The following is a 19,448-nucleotide window of genomic DNA, read 5'->3' on the forward strand; positions in this document are numbered from 1 at the left end:
TTCTTTTCAGATCCCTTTTACTGGGCCTGGTTGCCCCAGGCAAAAGTCCCATTCTCTCAGGAGATCAAAGATCTGATTCTTCCAAAGATATCGGACCCTAACTTCGTCAAGGACCTGGAGGAGGACCTATATGAACTCTTCAAGGTTAGCCCTGGGAACCTCAACCTTGTAACTATATGGAAGAAGGAATTTCTAATGGCTTTTCTAATGGGTCCTGATACAAGCCAAGAGAGAATGGCTAACACTCTTCTGACTTGTGTCGGCCAATGAAGAGCAAACAAAATTCCCAAATGTGGGCATCAAGACCTAGTTCGGGTTGGTTTGAAAAAAATTGACAGCCGTGATGAATCAACATGGGTTTGTCTTGTGTGTCACGGGGCTGCAGTGTATCTGTAGAGCTCGCCTTTTCCAATGGAGCACTAGAGGCCGGAATTCTACACAGTTCATAATGAGACTCGGGACAAGATATTCACTTGTTGTTTCTTTCCTCACCCGTGAAACAGAGAGTTCTTAGGGTGGTAGTTAACTTCACTAAACCTCATAAACCTCATGTAAGTTTTCTTTACTAGAAAGTTTTTAATCGGGGGAAGAAAGTGGGTTCTTCTGAGAGATTCACGCAGGTTCCGTCTCCTGCCCTTTTGCAGAAAGATCCTGGTTTCGACAGGGGCCAGTTCCATAAGCAGATTGCTGTCATGCGAGGACAGGTAAGCCTGGGACTTCCTCCTGTTGTCATCCCTGGACTCTCTCCGGGAGGGTTATATGCTCATGCTGAGTAAATGTAAAGCTTGTGTTTTACACCCTTTTAGTCTATGCCGTACATATTTGTGACTCTGACTTAGCACTTGGGTGAGGAAAGGTAGCCCTTTCAAATCTCCCACTTCTTCCACGGTGTCCAGTGCTTGGTGAGGCATTTATTATGAGCTCAGCTCTGTGCCTGTTGCTGGCTAGTTCATTGGTAAATTTACCCAGCGGCCCCTGTCTTCAAGTTGCTCAAGGCAGGCCATAGGCCTTGGTGGTTAAGAGCCAGCCTCTGGAGTCCGACTTCTTCACTACTTACAACCCCTGTGGCCTTGGGCCAGAGCCTCGGTTTCCTTGTTTATAAAATGTGACAATAATAATTCCTTGCAGAGTTGGCCAAAGGATTACATAAGATAAATGCATATCAAGTGTTCAGTAAAAATAATTACCTAGGGTTAGCACTCATATATTGATCGTGGTTATAATTTTTGTTATCGTTATAAGTTGTATTATTTCTTCTTTCTCCACTTTACCTTCAAAGAGAGCTAAGGAAACCCCTAGGGCATTCATTGTTGATCTTCAAAAGAGAGCTAAGGAAACCCCTAGGGCATTCATTGTTGCTCTTCAAAAGTAAAGACTGTGCCTGAAAAATTGTTTTAAAGCTCTGTAGAGCACTGACATTCTGCTTATCACTTTGATATTTTCTTTCTTTCTTTTTAATGTTTATTTATTTTTGGGGGGACAGAGAGAGAGAGAGAGTGTAAGTGGGGCAGAGAGGCAGAGGGAGAGAGAGGATCCCAAGTAGTCTCCGTGCCCAGCACAGAACCCAACATGGGACTCAAACCCACGAACAATGACCTGAGCGAATATCAAGAGTCAGATGCTCAACCAACCAAGCTGCCCAGGCGCCCCAACTTTAAAGTCTTAAAGACATCTGGGATGGCATAGTGGGATGACTTAGTGGACACAGTGCCTGTGTTTGAATCCTGGCTCTGTCATTTATTGGTGAGGTCTTGGAGAAGTTGTTTAGTCTCTCCTCCTTTTAGTGTGTCCATATGTAACATGGGGTTAATAATAGCTCCTATCTCATAGGGTTATTATGAGATCCATGGTTTAGAGTAGTACGTGGTGTATTGAAGTGATCAATATGTATTAGCGGTTTTGATTATGATTTTGTGTGCAGAAAAGGTAGGTTCTCACATCTTTAAAGGTCAAGAAGGTCTTTCCAGTCATAATTATGCATTTACCTCTACCTACCATTTAGGTAAAGGCTTCTTGTGAGAGCAACTCTTGGGCTTCCTGAGTTCATGTTTCCTTGGAAGTGGGATGTACAGAGGTTTCAAGAGCTGCAGTTATTATAGCTGCCTGAATACCAGTGACGTGGTCTTCCTCCATTTCCCAAATAATGTAAGGGCCCAGTTAAGCTGGCAGAATTTTTGGAGACCTTAAAAGCCACATGATGTACTGTGGTATTATGGAACTCAGCATAAAGGAATGAACTTCTCAACCTTGTGTAGGCTATGCCTCTGTCCCTATTATACTATCTTCTCTAATCCCTTTCCAGCTCAGTCCCTTGCCAAAACCATAGCAACCCTCCTCTCATCATATCGGTCAGGGCCATTATCTAGAGTGGCAAAAGAGGGGGTGGGGTGGGAGAGTACAATTTTATCTTTCTCTCTGTCTTGTGCCCTTAATGTCCTTTGAGGGCCTTTTGGCCTCTTACGACTTAGAGTGCCTCCCTCTCAACACTGTAAGTTTCCATGAGCATCCAGCTCATTTCAGCAGGTAGGTGGCCAATATATCGGTCACATCCTTACTTGCTTACCAGTCACACACAACGAGGCAAGACGAGCCGCCACCTTGCAGAAATCTGACATACTACAGGGAAAGGAGGTCACAACCCTTTCCGTACCTGAGCTATAATCACAGAGTGCCTATATGAGGGCCCTCAGCCAAAGGGGAAGAGTAAAGACCTTCCAGAGAGCTGGAGTTGGATGCCAGTTGTTACTCAAAGACTTTGCACCAGATGTTAGATCTACTGCGGGGTCTGAGGGAAAGCCTCTTTAAATGGCACTTTCAAAGATTTTATCCTTTAGCTTTATGTGCTACAGAATATGTGCTATCAATTTCTTGTCAGCTTTTTAATTTGAAGAATTTCAAACCTTAGTAAAGTAGGATCTTCTCCTAGATTCACCGGTTATTATAGTTAGCCACGCTTGCTTTATCTCTGTATCTATTTGCTTGTATCTCTATAGGTTATCTATCTGAGGAATCTCTCTCTCTACAAATGTATCTAATTTCTCTCTTTAATATAACTGTATAATTTGTCTCTCTCTAGATAGATAGATTGATACATTTTATTTTTGGCCAAATCTTTTGAAAGTAAGCTGTAGATAATTTGACATTTTACCCCAAATAACTTCAGCATGCATAAAAGGCAGCTTGTAACCCAGAGAATAATAGGGGAAGCACAGGAAGAACCAGCCAGGGCAGGTTTAAAATTCTCTGTCTCTTGGGGCGCCTGGGTGGCTCTGTGAGTTAAAGTGTCCAACTCTTGATTTCGGTTCAGGTCATGATCTCATGGTTCATGGGTTCAAGCCCCTCATTGGGCTCTGTGCTAACAGCATGGAGTCTGCTTGGGATTCTCTCTGCATCTCTCTCTGCCCCTCCCTCCCCAAATAAAGTAAAGAAACTTAAAAAAAAAATCCTGCCTCTTAAGTTGGGTGGCTTCCTGCATAATTCACTCCAATTCCATTTGAAACTCCTTTTCATTCTCTACCCAGAGTTTGTGCTCAAGGCTCTTTGAAGCAGTGGAGGATGCTGACAGATACTAAAACAATGAAGTAAAACAGAATTAATTACAGATAGGATCCACTTCTGACTTCTCACCTCTGTTTCAGGTGTATCTCTGCCTCTTCATGGGCAGCGTTTGCAGGCCAGGGATATTTGTGGCTTAAAGGCCGTGTGTCTCTGTGATTTGAGGGTCCAGCCTTTCTTACCCTCCCCTCTGTCTGTGGCCTGGCCATGAAAATCTTCGATATCTGGCAGTTTAAAGAAGGCTATCATAGGGGTGCCTGGCTGGCTCAGTTAGTAGAACGTGTGACTCTTGATCTCGGGGTTGTGAGTTGAAGCCCCATATTGGTTACAGAGATTATTTAAAATAAAATCTTTTTATTTGTTTAACTTTTTAAAGAGACAGTGTGTGAGCAGGGGAGATTGGCAGAGGGAGAGAGAGAGAATCTCAAGCAGGCTCCGTGCTCAGCATAGAGCCCAATGCGGGGCTTCATCGCACTACCCTGGGATGGTGACCTGAGTTGAAATCAAGAGTTGGGCCGTCAACTGACTGAGCCACCCAGATGCCCCATACTTAAAAATAAAAGCTTTTTTTTTAAATTTGTTTTTAATGTTTATTCATTTTTGAGAGACAGAGAGAGACAGAGTGTGAGCAGGGAGGGGGAGAAAGGGAGACACAGAATCCGAAGTAGGCTCCAGGCTCTGAGCTGTTAGCACAGAGCCTGACGCGGGACTCAAACTCACAAACTGTGAGATCATGACCTGAGCTGAAGTCGGATGCTTAACCGACTGAGCCACCCAGGCGCCTCTTAAAAATAAAATCTTAAGGGGCTTCTGGGTGGCTCAGTCGGTTGAGTGTCTGATTTTTTTTTTTTTTTTTTGCATCTGAGTCTTGATTTGAGCTCAGGTCATGATCTCATAGTTTGTGAGTTCAAGCCCCACGCTGGGCTCTGTACTGGCAAGGTGGAGCCTGCTTGGGATTCTCTCTCTCTCTCTCTCTCTCTCTCTCTCTCTCTCTCTTTCTATCTTTCTTTCTCTCTCTCTCTCTCTGCCCCACCGTCTCCCACCCCCTCTCTCTTCTCAGAATAAACTTAAATAAAATCTTAAAAATAAATTTAAAAAATCTTAAAAAAAATTTTTTTTTAAGGTTTACTTATCTTGAGAGAGAGTGTGTGAGCAGGGGAGGGACCAAGAGAAAGAGAATCCTAAGCAGTCTCTGCGCTGTCAGTGCAGAGCCTGATGCAGGGCTCAAACTCATGCACTGTAAGATCACGACCTGAGCGGAAATCAAGAGTCAGTCACTTGACCAACTGAGCCACCCAGGCGCCCCATAAATAAAATCTTAAAAAAAAAAAAAAAGAAAAACTGGGGCGCCTGAGTGGCTCAGTTGGTTAAGCCACTTCGGCTCAAGTCATGATCTCACTGCTTGCAAGTTCGAGCCCTGCATCGGGCTCTGTGCTGACAGCTCACAGCCTGGAGCCTGCATCCGATTCCATCTCCATCTCTCTGCCTCTCCCCTGCTCACACTCTGTCTCTCTCTCTTTCTCTCAAATATTAAACAAACAAACAAATAAATAAAAACATAAAAAAAAAGAAACTGTTTTAGAAAGCAAGCAGGCTATTATCAGACTACTTCCACTTTTGTACTCTCCTATCAGAGAAGATAGATGGTGGTGATTCTAATTTTGGCAAACGTGTCCCCATGGACACATTTCTGAAATATCTGTAAAAAACAGACTAAAGTTGGTAAAGAGCTATGTTGTATCCTGAATGGGATCCTGAAATCAAAAAAGAACTGTACTGGAAAAGCTAATGAAATCCAAATTAAGTCTGGCGTTTGGTTAATAGTAATGTTCCACTGTTAATTTCTTAGTTTTGGTAAATGTGCCATAGTTCTATAAAAATTTAACGTTAGGAAAAACTGGTAAATGGTGTACAGGAACTCTCTGTACTATCTTTGTAACTTTTCTGTAAGTCTAAAGTTATTCCAAAGTAAAAATTTTACTCAAAAAGACTCACAAAAATGATGATAAAGAGACAGCATTAGGGGTGCCTGGGGGTTCAGTCAGTTAAGCACCTGACTCTTGATCTTGGCTCAGGTCATGATCTCATGGTTTGTGAGATCGAGCCTCATGTTGGGCTCTGCGCTGACAGTGCGGAGCCTGCTGGGGAGTCTTTCTCTCTCTCCCTCTGCCCCTCTCCTGCTCGTGCTCTGTCTCCCTCAAAATAAATAAATAACCTTAAAAAAAAAAAAAAGATAGCAGTAGAGGGAGAAGCCAACTGAAATGTTGGCTTTTTCCCAAATATGTGGTCTTTGTAGGAAAATCAGGAAATAAGTATAAACAACCATGAACAAATAAAAATCACCTATAATTCCTTGACCCAGAGATAATCAGTGCCAAGTTCCAGAATTTTTTTCTCTGCAGATACGTAGATAGAATTTTAGAAAATGAAGGTAGAGTCTTTACATCATAATACTGGCTCCTGTCTCTGTCCTTTGCTATCTAATGACATTGTGATCAGCTTTCCATGTCAATAAAATCTATCTTTTAATTGCTGTTTCTTAGCCCTTACATTATTAACTGTTCCCATACTCTGAGGCATTTATACCATTTTTACCGCTAAAAACAATACTGCACTGTATTAGTTGAAACTAAGTGTTTTGTGCCTATCCATGATTGTTTCTTTAGTTCCTAAAAGTGGAATTGCTGAGTCAGAGGGCCTGTTCACTTTTAAGCCTTTATCGTCTGCTTCCCTTTCTGAAAAACTGGCCCAGGGTCCAGCCCCACAGCTTGGCTCTGAACTGTCCCCACCTCTGAGGCATCTTCTTCTTCTGTATCCTTACTAATGGGAAGGGGAAAAAATGGGAGGTTTTTGTTTTAATTTGTATTTTTTAAATGACTGGAGAGGTTTCCATTTTTCGTATTTTGCCCGTTTATATTCCTACTTCTGGAAATACCCTAGGTGTATAGTTTTTCATTTGTGTGTTGTTTATTTTTGTATTGATTTATGGGAGCACTCTATCAGCAGGTCTCCCTTCAGAGGCAGACCAGGATGCCTTGGTCTTTTCCTCACTGATCTTATTTTTCCTACTGCAGATCCTAAATCTGACCCAGGCCCTGAAAGACAACAAGAGTCCCCTGCACCTTGTCCAGATGCCACCCGTGATTGTCGAGACGGCCCGTTCCCACCAGCGGTCTTCTAGCGAGTCCTACACACAGAGCTTTCAGAGTCGGAAGCCCTTCTTTTCATGGTGGTAGCCCGAGAGTCAGACAGAGACCTACTGTTCGAGACTCGGGCTGGGAGGAAGCCTGGGGGTGGGTTGCAGGAAAAGCCTGAGAAGCCGGTGGAGAGCAGTGCCCTTGAGAGCCCTTCTTCTCTGCTCGTCACCCCCCTCAGGGCTTTCCCAAGCACAGGGAGAAGCACAATCAGAGGGACAGTGTGTGCCTGTGGGCCCTTCTGAGTGCTAGGGAGGGCTGGAGCCTCCGCGCAGGTAGTCCAGATGCCCGGGAAGGAGCAGCTCCCTTCCAGCATCCCCTGGGGCAGGCTGGGAAATTCCCTTCCCTCCCTGACACCCTGCTCTGTGGCAATTCCTCATTATATTCTGCATCAGAAAACAGACAGACAAATACACATTTAAATATTAGTAGCAAAACCGAGGCAGATTCCCAGATCCTCTTAGGTCAGAAACCTCTGATCCAGACCTAAATTTGCATGGACCCAGATGCTCAGGTGCCTCACAGTTCCTTACTCCCATGGACCAAGGCAGCTGGGTGATTCAGAGGGCAACTGGGTGACTCACCAGTTGGGACAGACAGAAGCCACACCTTTCCTTTGGGTTTTTGCCAAGTTTTCTTCCCCTTCTCCCACCAGTGCAATAGGGTGACTGAAAGCCTCCCAACCCAGTTCTCGCAGCGGGGACACTTTTGCTCCAGAACTCTTAGTGGTTGTGCATATGATTGTAGAGATTGGCTCTGCTCTCTGCCCTTCTAGGGACACAGCGTCTCTAGTCCAGGCTTGCAGTTTGCCCGTCATTCAGGCAAAGGCAAGAGGGCAGAAGCGGCTCCCCCAGTATGCACAAGCCATCCATTTGGCCTGAGTACATGCCGGGGGCCGTAACTGGTCTGTGGGCAAACATCCCAGCCTTGCTTCCCTAGTCTTGGTGACAGACACCCCGGTCCTCTTATTTGTTTCTGTTGTTTCAGATATTTTTTTTTCTCGACACTTTTCCCTCAGGGGGTTCAATTTTGGGTTCTGGAGTGGGTCTCAGTGAGGATTCTGGGATGCATCTCAGCTCATAGGAGGATAGGATATTAGGTCCCTGGACTTCTTTTTATGCTACCACTGCTGCTGCTTGGCGGAGATAATGGGACTCATATTCTCTTCCTAGTCGGCAGCTTCCCTTTGCTCCCTGACTTCTTGTTCTAGGCCAATTTTTCCATGGCTTCTTGAGAAAGGCAGGGCCCAAAGGAGAAGGGCCTTCAAACTGTCCCCTAGAGCCTGCCCAGTTCAATGTGCATCTTCCTGCTTCCCTGTCTCTTTTCCCTCAGCTGTCCCCCTTGCCAGGTGTCCGAGCCCTTTCTACACCAAAGCAAAGAATGGCCTCAGGAGAGAGTAGAGAGGGTGCCATCTGTGGCTAAGGGGCAGTTCTGTGCTACTGGACACTTCAAGATTCTGGCACCCTGCGATTGGTCAATCAGTCTTGGAAAGAAACGATCTTGAAGGTTTGAAAAACAACCAAAGAAAGGGAGCGAGGACTATGGCTGCGTGCCCTCTGCTTGCCCAGCTCCCACTGCCCAGGAGGCAGAGCAGAGATGTGCAGCCCTCTCGTCAGCTGGGCCAAGCTGGTCCCTTTGCATCCTAGCCCCCAGGGGCCAGCTTGTGCCGGGGGGGGCCCCCCAGCTGACAGGAGGAGTCTCTGGGAGCTGGGTACGCATGCCCTGTGGACAAAGGCACAGCTCCTAACCCTGACAATCTCATTCAGCTGGCCTGGAATCTAACCTTGGGGACCATGTTTGTGACAGTGCCTGCCCCCAGACTGTAGGAGCAGCAGGGCTCCCAGAGGCCAGAAGGGACCCAGGTGTGCTTGGCTCTCCAAAGATCTCTCTCCACAAACCTGTCGGTAAAGCTTCCCACCTGGGCGTCGAGAGAGCCTAAGCTGTCTTAGAGGAGGCTGGGGGAAGCCAGCCTGTGCAAGTAGGTCTGCACATCGCCCTCATCTAGACCAGCTCTGTGATGAGAAGGAAATCGAGTCCAACGTACGAGGGGGCTGGCCCCAATCCTGGCAGGCGGGAGCGTGGGCCATCCTTTCCTGGCATGTTTCCATTCTCCTTGAAGCCTGGACTCAGGTTGCCTTGAATGTGGACTAGGGAGAGCCAGGAGCCTCAAAGTGCCAGGGCAGGCTTCTGGGTGGCACTCACAGAACAGCCGGGCCCTCTGTCAGCCGCAGGCCCTGTCTCCGTGTCAGGGAGGAGAGGCCGGGCTGGGAGAGTACTGCTGCCTGTGTTCTTCCAACGCACTGTAGAACTTGTATGTAATGTATTTAAATCAATGCAAATGTATGAATAACAAGTCCAATTCTGACCTTTTTTGTCTAGTTTTCTTGGGTGAAAGGAAGACAAGGTAGAATGCAGTTTTAAGGACAAAGAACCATGTGTTTCCATGGAATCGCTGAGATACAGCCCCAAAGTTATACAGGTCCTCATTTCCAAGGTCCCAGTGCTCTAAAAACCAGAAATATTTTCATTGACTCATTTGATACCAAAACCTGACCTGACCCTACACTGGTGTGAATTGAAGCTATTTGTAACCATGATGTTTTCCTCTTAGTGTATTTGTTGCAGAAATACTCATGTTTTGTTATGAGATATTTCCCTACTAGGGATTATGCAGTATTTGCACTGAGTACTTCCTACAAGCTGAAAAAATTCTGAGTAACAAAATCCTCTAGCCCTAATGGGTTTGGGATGAGGAATGCGCTCTGCTTCTCTTCTTGGCCACAAGAGGGCAGCGTATCCTTTGCCTGCTTGAAGCACTTTGAACCCTGGGTCCTTTAAAGGGTGGGTAATGGGACAGATAGGATGCCTGGGAAACAGAGGTGAATGCTAATGAGCACATAATATGCTGTTGAGGTGAAGCCAGTAGAAGTAGTCAAAAATCCTCCCCTTAAAGGTTATCAGGCCACAGGGAATCTCAGATAATGCTGGAGGCTCAAGAACGATTGGTCCAACTGTTGACCCACCTCAGGATGGTTGGCCCATGGGGATAAAGATGCCATCTGAGGAGCTGGCAGCCACTCCTTTGCAGGCTCACTGCCCACTGTGCAAGGCGGACTGGAATAGTCTTTCCCCTTCTAGAACTGGCCAGAGGCCAAGAACCCTCTCTCTCCTGTGGATCAGGACTGCCTACGGAAATGCTTCCATCTCCCGATCTCTGGAAATGGAGGCTTTAGCACAGAGGATCTAGGGGATGGGGGGTGGTGGGTGTTGCTCTCGGGGGAAAAGGAGGCCTGGCCTATTTTCTCCTTCCTGGGAACACCCCTTCCCTGCAATAAGTGCAAGCCCTCACCCCCTGGCTCCAGAATGTCCATTGAAGAAGCCTCCCTTTCTGTGACAGACTCACACAGTTCTTGTTGCAAATGTTTTTATTTTGCCACTTAAACCACGGTTTCCTCGCACTAGCCTGACAGGCAGGGGTGTGGGCAGGTGGCTGGACCATGGGTTACAGTAGTAGCAGGAGGGTTAGTAGCAGGAGTGGTGAGATGCTCAGTCTCCGTGCCCATCGCTGGACTCCCAGGGGGATATCATGCAGCCCGAGTATACTGTCGGGTGGGAAGAGCTGAGGCAGGAATGGGTCCCACATGGTGTAGAGCTCAGGGGACACCTCCGGTCCTGTTCTGAACGGAGCAGGCCAGTGGTAGTGGCCTTCCATTTACCACTGTGGGGCTGTCTGCCTCCAGTCTGTCTTCCTTCTTCACTTCCTGGGCCCTTTGGCAAAAGTCCCTGTGATTCCTGGGGAAGTTACTGCCGTTCCCAGCCCCTTCCCTGGATCAGTGTCTGATCTGATGGAGGTAGCTTGTGGGGCCTGGCTTCTTCCAGTTCCGGCGGATCCTGGCACTTGTCCTCCTGGAGTTCAGATACTGATCGCCAGAGGCCACCTCTGTGGCACCACTCTGTGGGTCGGCCAGTGGAGCACGGGGCTTGGGGATTCTGCAGGGAACAAGTGTGTGATAGGCCCAAATCAATAGGAAGAACAGAATGCAGGCTAAAGAGATTTTGGTCAGGATGAACTAAACACACCGTTTGGGGCAAAATGAGACCGGGGCTCTGGACTCGTCTGCCCCCCTGATTGCTAAAGACTAGGCAAAGCTTTCAGATTTCTTTTCTGTAAAGAGAGCTGGACTAGATCGGGGTGTGTGACAACTCAGCCTTTCTCCAGCTTCATGCTGTACTTGTGGCAGCCATCATTAGTCAGCCGTGATACGAGACTGGAGGAACCAAGAATCCTCCTTAGCAAGATGTTTTAAATTGGGATTGCAAGTCAGCTAAAGTTCATATGAGCAAGAGGCTGATTTGCTCCCCCTGGACCTGATGACTCGGAAGACCTATCCAGGACTAATATTCTGACTCTGGGGCCCGAGAAGGCAGCGGGAAGAATGGAGGGCAGAGTGTAACCCACAGTGACTGGCTAGGCTGTGTGGCTCCGCTCAACCCTGTGGGGCTCGCTGTTCCTAGGCTGTCAGTGACCTAGGCAAAGAGGGGGATGACTAGGGGAAGTTGGAAGTTCCTCAACAATTTTTAACCCTCAGTGCCTCTACCGAACCTTCCTACGCTATATTCTCTGTAATTCCACAGGCAAGATCTTAACCAGGTTTACTCTTGATTTGTTACCTTTTCTGCAACAGGGAAACACGTTTTTTTCCTCCCAAACAATAGTCCCTCCCACTTGGCTGAGAATCACTGCAAAATGAGGTGGCACTGATAGGACCCAGGCATTCCCTTCTGTGGAAGTTCACAAGATCCTACAGGACTCCAACAGTAACAGCAACCGTAGGCACTGTGTACCTCCCCCCCCCCCCCCCCCCCATGGCAGATACTTTACAGTGAGGCCAAGTCAGTAGCTCCAGGTCATACAGCCAGAAAATGGTGGAAGGAGCATCAGTAGTGCCCCCCTTCCCTCAGGCCTCCAGTTCCAGGAACCCACCTGAGCCGGCTGCAGTGGTGCAGTGAGTGGCCCAGGGGTTTTGGCCGGGGGGGCCTCTTCCTACGCAGCCTCCTCAAGGCCTCTGCCACACGGTGGTCTCCCGCACACTCCCAGATGATCTGTGCCCGCTCTTCGGCCAGCTGGTCCCCACTGCGCTGAAACAGGCCCTGGATCTGCAGCAGCTCGGCGTCCTGGAAGATGTTGGCTGTGGCCTGCTTGCGGCCCCGGGCCTCAGCCGGGGCCTGCCAGGGGGGCGGCTCGCTCACCACAGAGGCGGGCGTTCCCATCCTGGGTGCTCTGGGGAAGGAAAGCACGGAGAGGCATCAGCTCAGCAGGCCCTTCCCAAACCTGGGGTCCTGACGGATACAAGGGCTTCTGGTGTTTCTGTTCTCCAGTAAGTCTGTGCAGTAAGTCTTGACTTAAAATCACTCCAATTGCCAGGGCACCTGGGGGAAATTATATGCATAAGGATAGCCAGACTTTATTATAAAGTGCTTATGAGTGCGACACATGTACTACCTCCCTGAAGAGGCCCGGCAACCAGTGAAGTAAGACTTGTTTATCCCCACCGTGCAGATGAAGTACAGCTCAGTTGAAACGATCCTTCCACAGACACAAAGCCTTGGTTAAGTGCAGAGCCAGGAGTAGCACCCAGGTCTGTGGTTCTAAAGCCCAGGCAGACCCCAGGACATCCAGGTCGTAAGGACGACGCAGCAGCAGCCACGGAAATGTGTCGAGCATTTCACATGTACTGGGCACCGCTGTAAGAGTCATAGTCACGTCACATCACGTCATTGAAATGTGAGCACGACAGCCATATGCGGTAGGGGCTGTACCCTCGTTTCACAAATGGAGAAACTGAAGGACAGATCCAGATACTGCTGGTGCCAAGGCCCAGGCTCTTAGCACAGAAGTGAGAAAGGGGTATGACGTTGGGCTACCCAGGCTGGAATCCCACTTCTAGCCACCTCCGCCACTTACTGGCTCAGCTGCTTCCTGTGTAAACTTCTCAAACTATACCAATTTCGGCCTGAGTTGCAGTGAGGACTGAGTGAAGGCAGCGTTAAGAACAGTGTTCAGTGTTCTGCTATTCTGCTTTTCCATCTGTAAAATTGAGAACAGTCATCCCACCTATTTTCAAGACCCTCAGAGACAAACCAAGTCCGTACAGTTTAACAAACACAGTATGAAACAGACCAGTCAGATCTAACTGTAGTCCAAAAGGCCATGGAGAGGAACGTAGGGATGAAGACGCAGCTACAGGGTTAGAATATACAACCATGGGCAGAGGCTGAAATCTTAGAAGTTTAATTAAAAGGAAGACTTTGTCCAAGTCCTCCCCCACCTTGCCGAAAATGAAAATTAAATGGTCTTCCTCAGTTCCAGAGAGTTCCACCTTGAATAATAAAGGCATAAGAGGCTCACTCACCCTATCCTTGTCTAGTACAGCCTGAAAAAGTTATGAGATTAGAAGGCAGACTAGAGACAAGGAAGACCAAGGACTCTGGCACAACACAGAACTGGGCTTGAATCCCAGCCCTGCCACCTTCTTAGCTATGACCCTAGGCAAGTTACCCAACCTCTCTGAGCCTCTTTGCTCAGCTGTAAAATGGGGCTCATAACCGCTTCCCAGGATTGTTGTAAGGATTCAATGAGTCTAGTGTGGTATCAGGTACCTGATAAGAGCCAAATAAACGAAATGCCCACCCGCTGCCCTTTTGACACTAGCTTAAAAGGGGGTGGGGGGAGCAAAAATTAAAGCATTTAAACACAAAACGTCCATGCTCACCGTGACAAACCTACACAGAATGGAAATCAAAAAACGCGTTCCCAGCTTCCAGTGCTCAGCCTGCTTTTGCAGAGTGGCCCTGGCTCGCACCTGCCTTTACTCTCCTGAGAGTTTGAACCATCTCTCCATCCCGTTTAGACTCCTCAAATGTAACTGGCCCTCCCTTTCCCTGGCTTTCCCTCCTCACCTCAACAGCCACCCTCCTCATTCCAGTAATTTCCACACTCCCCCTGTCCCAGTGTCTAGGCCTATTAGAACCTCACTCTCTTCAAAAGATTTAATAACTAAAACCTGTAGAAGATTTTCAGGTAAATTAATTTCATAAAAATTGTGCTTTTTGTCTGGAAATGGGAATTTTAAAATCTACCTCTCCTTGGGCACTATTATGGAATCCAGTTAACAACCTTGTATGTGTGGTAATTAAATCCCCTGAGCTGGATAATAAAAATACACTGTGACCAGAAAACAGTCACCAAGTAACACTGTCAGGCTGATAAAGGAAAAAAGCTAACTATGGGGCATTTACTCGGCACCAGGCAACGTGGCAATACGCATGATATCATCTGATCCTCAAAAGCATTCTAGGAGTGGACGCTGTTACCCTCACCCCAGCGCACAGTGGGGCAAAGGAAGGCAAGATACAGATGAAATGCCGGTGGCTCAGCCAAGGTCAGGACCCGGTGTAAGGGGACTGCAACCGTGTACGAAAACCACAGCTGCCTTCACAGCCAAGCAGCTCAGAGCGTATTTCTTCCCATCGCTCCTGTGGGGGTGTCTCACTGTTCTTACCTGATTCACAAAGGAGGAAACCTCCAGTGGGAAAGGAAGAACAATGAACACATGCACACGAGGCAGGGGCGGGGTGGTAGAATTTATTTTAATCTTTTTGTTAACGTCAGAGCTGTTTACTGTTTGACCAGCTGTTCGAGCCTTAACCTGCGGCACTCTGAAGAGGAAGATCCCCAGCTCCCACAAAAGAAATCTGGAACTGCAACCCAGCCCAGTGCACAGAGTACTGGCTCATGAGTCAGAGGACTACATCCGGGCCCTAGTTCTGCCACTCAGCGGCCAAGGGGCCTCAGGCACTTCACGTCACCTCCATGGGCCTCGGTTTCCCTCTACATCTGTAAGAAGAACAGGATGATTATGCTCTCAGAGGGCGTGTGCAGAGTCCATGATTCTGGGGAGACTAGGTCTGTACAGAAGCAGCAGTTGGATTCGCTTGTCTGCCAAGGCCATGTGTGGACAGGTCTGGCTAATATCAGGTGCCAGGAAATTCCCCAACCAATAGTTCCCCTTTTCTGCCCTCCTCAATCTTCCATGGAGACAACACACTGTTTTGCTGCTGTGGGATGTGGGGTTAGGGCGTGGGAGAAGGCAGAGAGATCACTGCTGTAAAGCACTCCAGTGACCCAGGCTGGCTGTGGCCTAGCCCGGGGCAGACTCCTCCTCTGGTCTGGGTGGTGGGACAAGGGGTGATCCTGCTTCTCTCAGACTCAGGCCCTCTTACCCTCCCTTCAGGGAAAATGGCAACAGGATGAAGCAGCAGCGGCCTCAGGGATGGCTTGGAGCCTGACTTCCCAGATGGCCGCGGCCACCTCTGCCAGGCTGCAAGGGCCTACAAGGCCCTGCCTCCAGCCTTTAGCCTCCACGTTACAGTGAGTTACACACACCAACAAACCATCTGGGTGAGTCTGGGCCAGTTTCCACCGTACCCTCCATGCACCGTGGGGTGGGGAGACTTGGCACCCCCAGATTTTGAGATCCTCACTCTTGGCTCTGCCTCCCACCCTGGGATTCAGCCAGCAGTGAGACTGGGAATAAAAATCCATGTATTTCACATAGGATTAGATGTAAATTTGAGGAAAACTGAGTCAGAACTTTTATTATCAAAAGAAACTTTTAAAAAAGATTTTATTTTTACTTATACACTTAACTGACTGAGCCACCCAGGCGCCCCTACTTTTATTATTTTTTAAAGATTTTATTTTATTTTTTTAAAGGAATCCTAACCTCTCTTTTTTTAAGTTTATTTTTATTTATTTTGAGAGAGAGAGAGAGAAAGAGAGCATGAGAGAGGGAGGAGCAGAGAGAGAGAGGGAGAGAGAGAGAATCCCAAGAAGGCTCCACACCGTCAGTGCAGAGCCCGACGTGGGGCTTGATCCCAGGAACCGTGACATCATGACCTGAGCTGAAATCAAGAGCTCGACACTTAACCAAATAAGCCACCCGGGCACCCCAAAGATTTTATATTTAAGTAATCTCTACACCCAATGTGGGGCTCGAACTTTCAACCCTGAGATCAAGAGTGGCTTGCTCTACTGACTGAGCCAGCCAGCCTCCCCAGAAAAAACATTTCCTATCTTATTCAATGTGTGATTTCCCCCCTCCCCCCAATTTCTTAGATAAGACCTGAATCCAGGAAAGTCAGTGTATGCTTGAACAATGGTACTTTTCTACACTAGAAAATGACACCACAGGGCTATTAAAAGATTACAAATGGATCTTTCATTCCAGAGTTGATATGAAAGAATATAAACATGGGTCTGTAAGCAAATGAGTAAAAACTCATTTGCAAATTGCAGTTTGACACAAGCTAGCTTAAAAAATGAACCCCCAAAGTAAATACCAAATGTTGAAAATGACAAAGTTCAACTTGCTTTGAAATAGGCAATAAATGAACTATAGAGCTTTAACAAAGACATATATTTAAAAAGTGACTCACCACGCAATGAATTTGCAACATATGTAGTGCGCAATTGAGCATCTTTTGTGGTATATGAAGCTCAGTTCAGACAGCTATTCTGACTGGTCTCAGGGAGGCACAGATATCCACAAGAGGCAGAGCACACTTTGTGTGAGCCGGGGGGCAACTGCTTCCACACTCAGCTCACCTCCTTCAGATAACTCTGGTGATGGTAATAATCTGTAATCGGAGGCAAAGGGCCTCTTGGAAGAAGAACTGGAGGCTCTGGCCCAAGGCCCAAATCAACACTTGTGGCCCTGGACTGCTTCCCTGACCCTGGACAGCTGCCAAAATCTGTGGCTCTTCCAGTGGGAGGTCCAGTCCACATGGCAGTGTGAGCCCCCGCCCTTTAGGGCCTAGCCCCCGCCAGGAGCGCCTGAGACAACTGCACACGTTCTGCACACGTTAGGTCTCCAAACCTAATGTGGACGTGGAAGAGGGAACGGGGACCTACCCCCAGACCAGTTCTCAGATATGACCAGAAGAGAAACTCTAGATCTAGCAGTAACTCTTTTCAGTGGTTCAAGAACCCAGAATTCTGGCTGTGCCACTGATAACCGAGTGACGTTGGCAAGCCCGTTTCCCCTGCCTCATTTTGCTCATCATTAAAATAGTGAGAAGAGTGAGAACAAATAACCCTCAAGGGAATAAGGGAGATAAAAGTACGTGAAAGCGTCCATCTCGGTACATTATACCATGAATGAGTGATGTTAAGGGAAAGGCTGTTTAACAACCAGACAGTATAGAACCATTTTCATTTTCATGAAACTCCCTCAAAAGGGGACTACACTCTGGGGAAAGAGGGTAAAGGGAGATGGATTCATCTGTGTACTTTTAAGTCACGGCTGCCATTGAGGCAGCTTGCTTTGTGTCAAGCACAGAACATCATTTTCAAATAGGCAATCTCTTTAATCCTCACTCCTAAGAGGGGCACTCTGGTTATACCCATTTTACAGATGAGAAACCCGAGCTCAGAAAGGTTAAGTAACTTGCCCAAAGTCAAACAGGAGGTAACTGATGATATACCCAGGTAGTATATGATCCCAGCGCCCAGGCTCTCAACCACTCTTATTTTTGTTCCTGCCAGATGGCTGACGAGGTCTTCGGGGGAAGGAATGACCCAGGAGGCTCTGAAACCTCTCGAGCCTGCTATCTGCTTCTGCGGGTTTCAGAAGGCGCAGGGATTGAAAGTCAGATCTCCCAAGGCAGCCTCGGCGCCCTCAGCACTCCGCGGCCCCGCGGGGAGTGGGAGCGATTACTCACCACGCTGAAGGGCAGCGTCGACAGACCTCAAATCGGGATGGGGCAAGCTAAGATGTGCCCACCCCAAACCCTTCACGGCCTTTCGAAAGGGCGGGCGTAGCTCTGCGCTTCCTGCTGTGAAGGTGCTCACAAGGACCGGGCGGCGTTCGCCCACAGGACGAGAGCTTGGGAGGGGATATCCTGGCCCAGATCGCTGGGCGAAACCCCCGGCACAGATCGGTCCCCGGGGCTCAGACGTGGCCGCTTCGCACAATGCCGTGCCCTAAAGTGGCCCTGTGGGTTCGGGTCCCAGCGGCACCCGGGCTCTGACGGCCAGCCCGCCCGCTCCTACCGCAGCGCGAGCGGGGCCGCCGACCTACGTACCTGGCTGCCCAAGGCGGGCCACCTAGGTCACAGCCGCGACTCCCGGGAGAAAACGCTCCCAGCCGGGGAAGAGCCAATCCTCGGCCAAGCCCTGGTGAGAGCTCCGGAGAGAGCCTTCCAAAATCGAACGCGGAGACTCTGTGGGCCAATCATCAGCAACAGAGCAGCGAGGGGCGTGTTCAGGCTCCGCCTCCTTCCCTTCGCCGGCCCCGAAACCCGAGTGCGAAGATTCCCCGGGTCCAATCAGCAGCGGAGTAGCGGCGAGGGGCGTGTCCGCCGGGGCCCCTTCCCTCCTCCCTCGGCCGCCCTAGCGCGGCGCCCGGAGGCTCCCCCTTCATTGACGTCAGTCCCCTGGGAGAGCGCGGTTTTGCTGGCGCGGGAGCGGGCGGGGCCGCATTCCAGCCTCCGGGTGCGGCGGCTGCGAGCCCAGCCGGGTACACGTGACGGGTGCCCCCTCTCCTGGGCCCGAGGCCAGCGCTCAAGGCGCCGCGCTCCTTGCCGCGTGTGGCCCTCTGCAAATAGACCTGCAGTTCCTTAAATTCACTTCCCAGACAGACCACTTGCCTTCTGGCTCCTGCTTTGAGGGAAAGGAAGGGATAGTCAGACCTTGAGCTTCAAAGCTGGCATGTCGTGGGTTCGAGTATTACAGCAGCTGTGTCACCTTGGGCCAGTAACCTAAATGACAGTATTAAGAAGGTTTTATACATTCATTGGGCAATGGTCAGTCCATTAGGGACCCACCCTGTCCAAGTTCCTTAACAGGCAGTGCATAGGAGACCCCTATAAGCCCCTGCCCTGGGGGAATTTACAGCCCAGTAAGGGAGGCAGATATTAAAAAGCTTAAAACATTTTAGCAGTGATTACAATTGTAATAAACATTATAGCTAGAAAAGAGTCAAATGAAGGAATCTCAGCTCCTTGTAGGAGGTCCTGGGAGATAGAAAGAAGCAACATCTAAGCTAAGATGTGAAGGAGGAGTTGAAGTTGGTCAGATGAAAAGGAGTGGGTCTGGGAAGAGTGTTTAAGGAAGAGAGTATGGCATGTGCTAAGTCTAGGAGGTAGCTGGACTCCTGGAGTAAGGCTAGCAAGGGAGAGATTGGTGAGGAAGCAGGAGGCAGAGGGGGGCCGTGAAAAAGTTTCCATTTGATTCTGTGCAGGGAATACCATTACATATATTTGTTTAATAGGCATTTTATTTTATTTTTAAGTTTATTTTTGAGAGAGAGAGCACACGACTGCACACAAGTCGGGGAGGGGCAGAGTGGGGAGAGACAGAGAATCTGTCTGAGCAGAGCCAATTCGGGCTCCAACCGTGAGATCAGGACATGAGCATGAGCGAAGTCAGACGCTTAACAGACTGAGCCACCCAGGTGCCCCTTAATAGATATTTTATAGCACTCACCATGTGCTAGTAATGCCAGTCAGCACTTTACAAATGTTAGCTCGTTTCATCCTCCTGACAAATTTGTGTTTTTAGAAGGTCACTTCGGCCATAGGTTGGAACTTGGATTAGAGGGGGCGGGTGTGGATGCAGAGTGCCCGGTAGGTTCTCCA

The 19,448-nt window shown here is 48.6% G+C and overlaps 2 protein-coding genes and 1 long non-coding RNA gene across 4 annotated transcripts in view; 2 read left to right on the plus strand and 1 right to left on the minus strand.

Annotated features, from left to right (window-relative positions):
• PI4K2A (phosphatidylinositol 4-kinase type 2 alpha) overlaps positions 1 to 9,114 on the plus strand; it is a 32,376-nt gene extending 23,262 nt beyond the window's left edge. Inside the window, exons 7-9 of the mRNA XM_015063112.3 lie at positions 11 to 144; positions 645 to 704; positions 6,630 to 9,114. Coding sequence (XP_014918598.2) covers positions 11 to 144; positions 645 to 704; positions 6,630 to 6,791 — 356 coding nt within the window. The 3' untranslated portion in view covers positions 6,792 to 9,114. The remainder of the gene's footprint in view (positions 1 to 10; positions 145 to 644; positions 705 to 6,629) is intronic.
• Positions 9,115 to 10,156: 1,042 nt separating this feature from the next.
• On the minus strand, positions 10,157 to 18,053 carry AVPI1 (arginine vasopressin induced 1). 2 transcript variants are annotated; one of them, XM_015062971.3, is made up of 3 exons: positions 17,895 to 18,053; positions 11,734 to 12,030; positions 10,157 to 10,739 (listed from the first exon to the last, which is right to left on the minus strand). In XM_015062971.3, the coding sequence occupies exons 2-3, from the start codon at positions 12,018 to 12,020 to the stop codon at positions 10,580 to 10,582; spliced, it is 447 nt and encodes a 148-aa protein (XP_014918457.2). In that variant the 5' UTR covers positions 12,021 to 12,030; positions 17,895 to 18,053; the 3' UTR covers positions 10,157 to 10,579. The 2 variants fall into 2 exon arrangements, with proteins under 2 accessions (XP_014918457.2, XP_014918458.2); XM_015062972.2 differs by lacking the exon at positions 17,895 to 18,053 and adding an exon at positions 17,532 to 17,888.
• On the plus strand, positions 12,028 to 17,818 carry LOC128312550 (uncharacterized). The gene is made up of 2 exons (XR_008291963.1): positions 12,028 to 15,210; positions 17,356 to 17,818. It is a non-coding gene; the product is annotated as an uncharacterized LOC128312550 (long non-coding RNA).
• Positions 18,054 to 19,448: the final 1,395 nt, after the last annotated feature.

This window comes from Acinonyx jubatus, chromosome D2 (genome assembly GCF_027475565.1).
Source record: "Acinonyx jubatus isolate Ajub_Pintada_27869175 chromosome D2, VMU_Ajub_asm_v1.0, whole genome shotgun sequence".
In the NCBI taxonomy this organism is placed as follows: Eukaryota; Metazoa; Chordata; class Mammalia; order Carnivora; family Felidae; genus Acinonyx; species Acinonyx jubatus.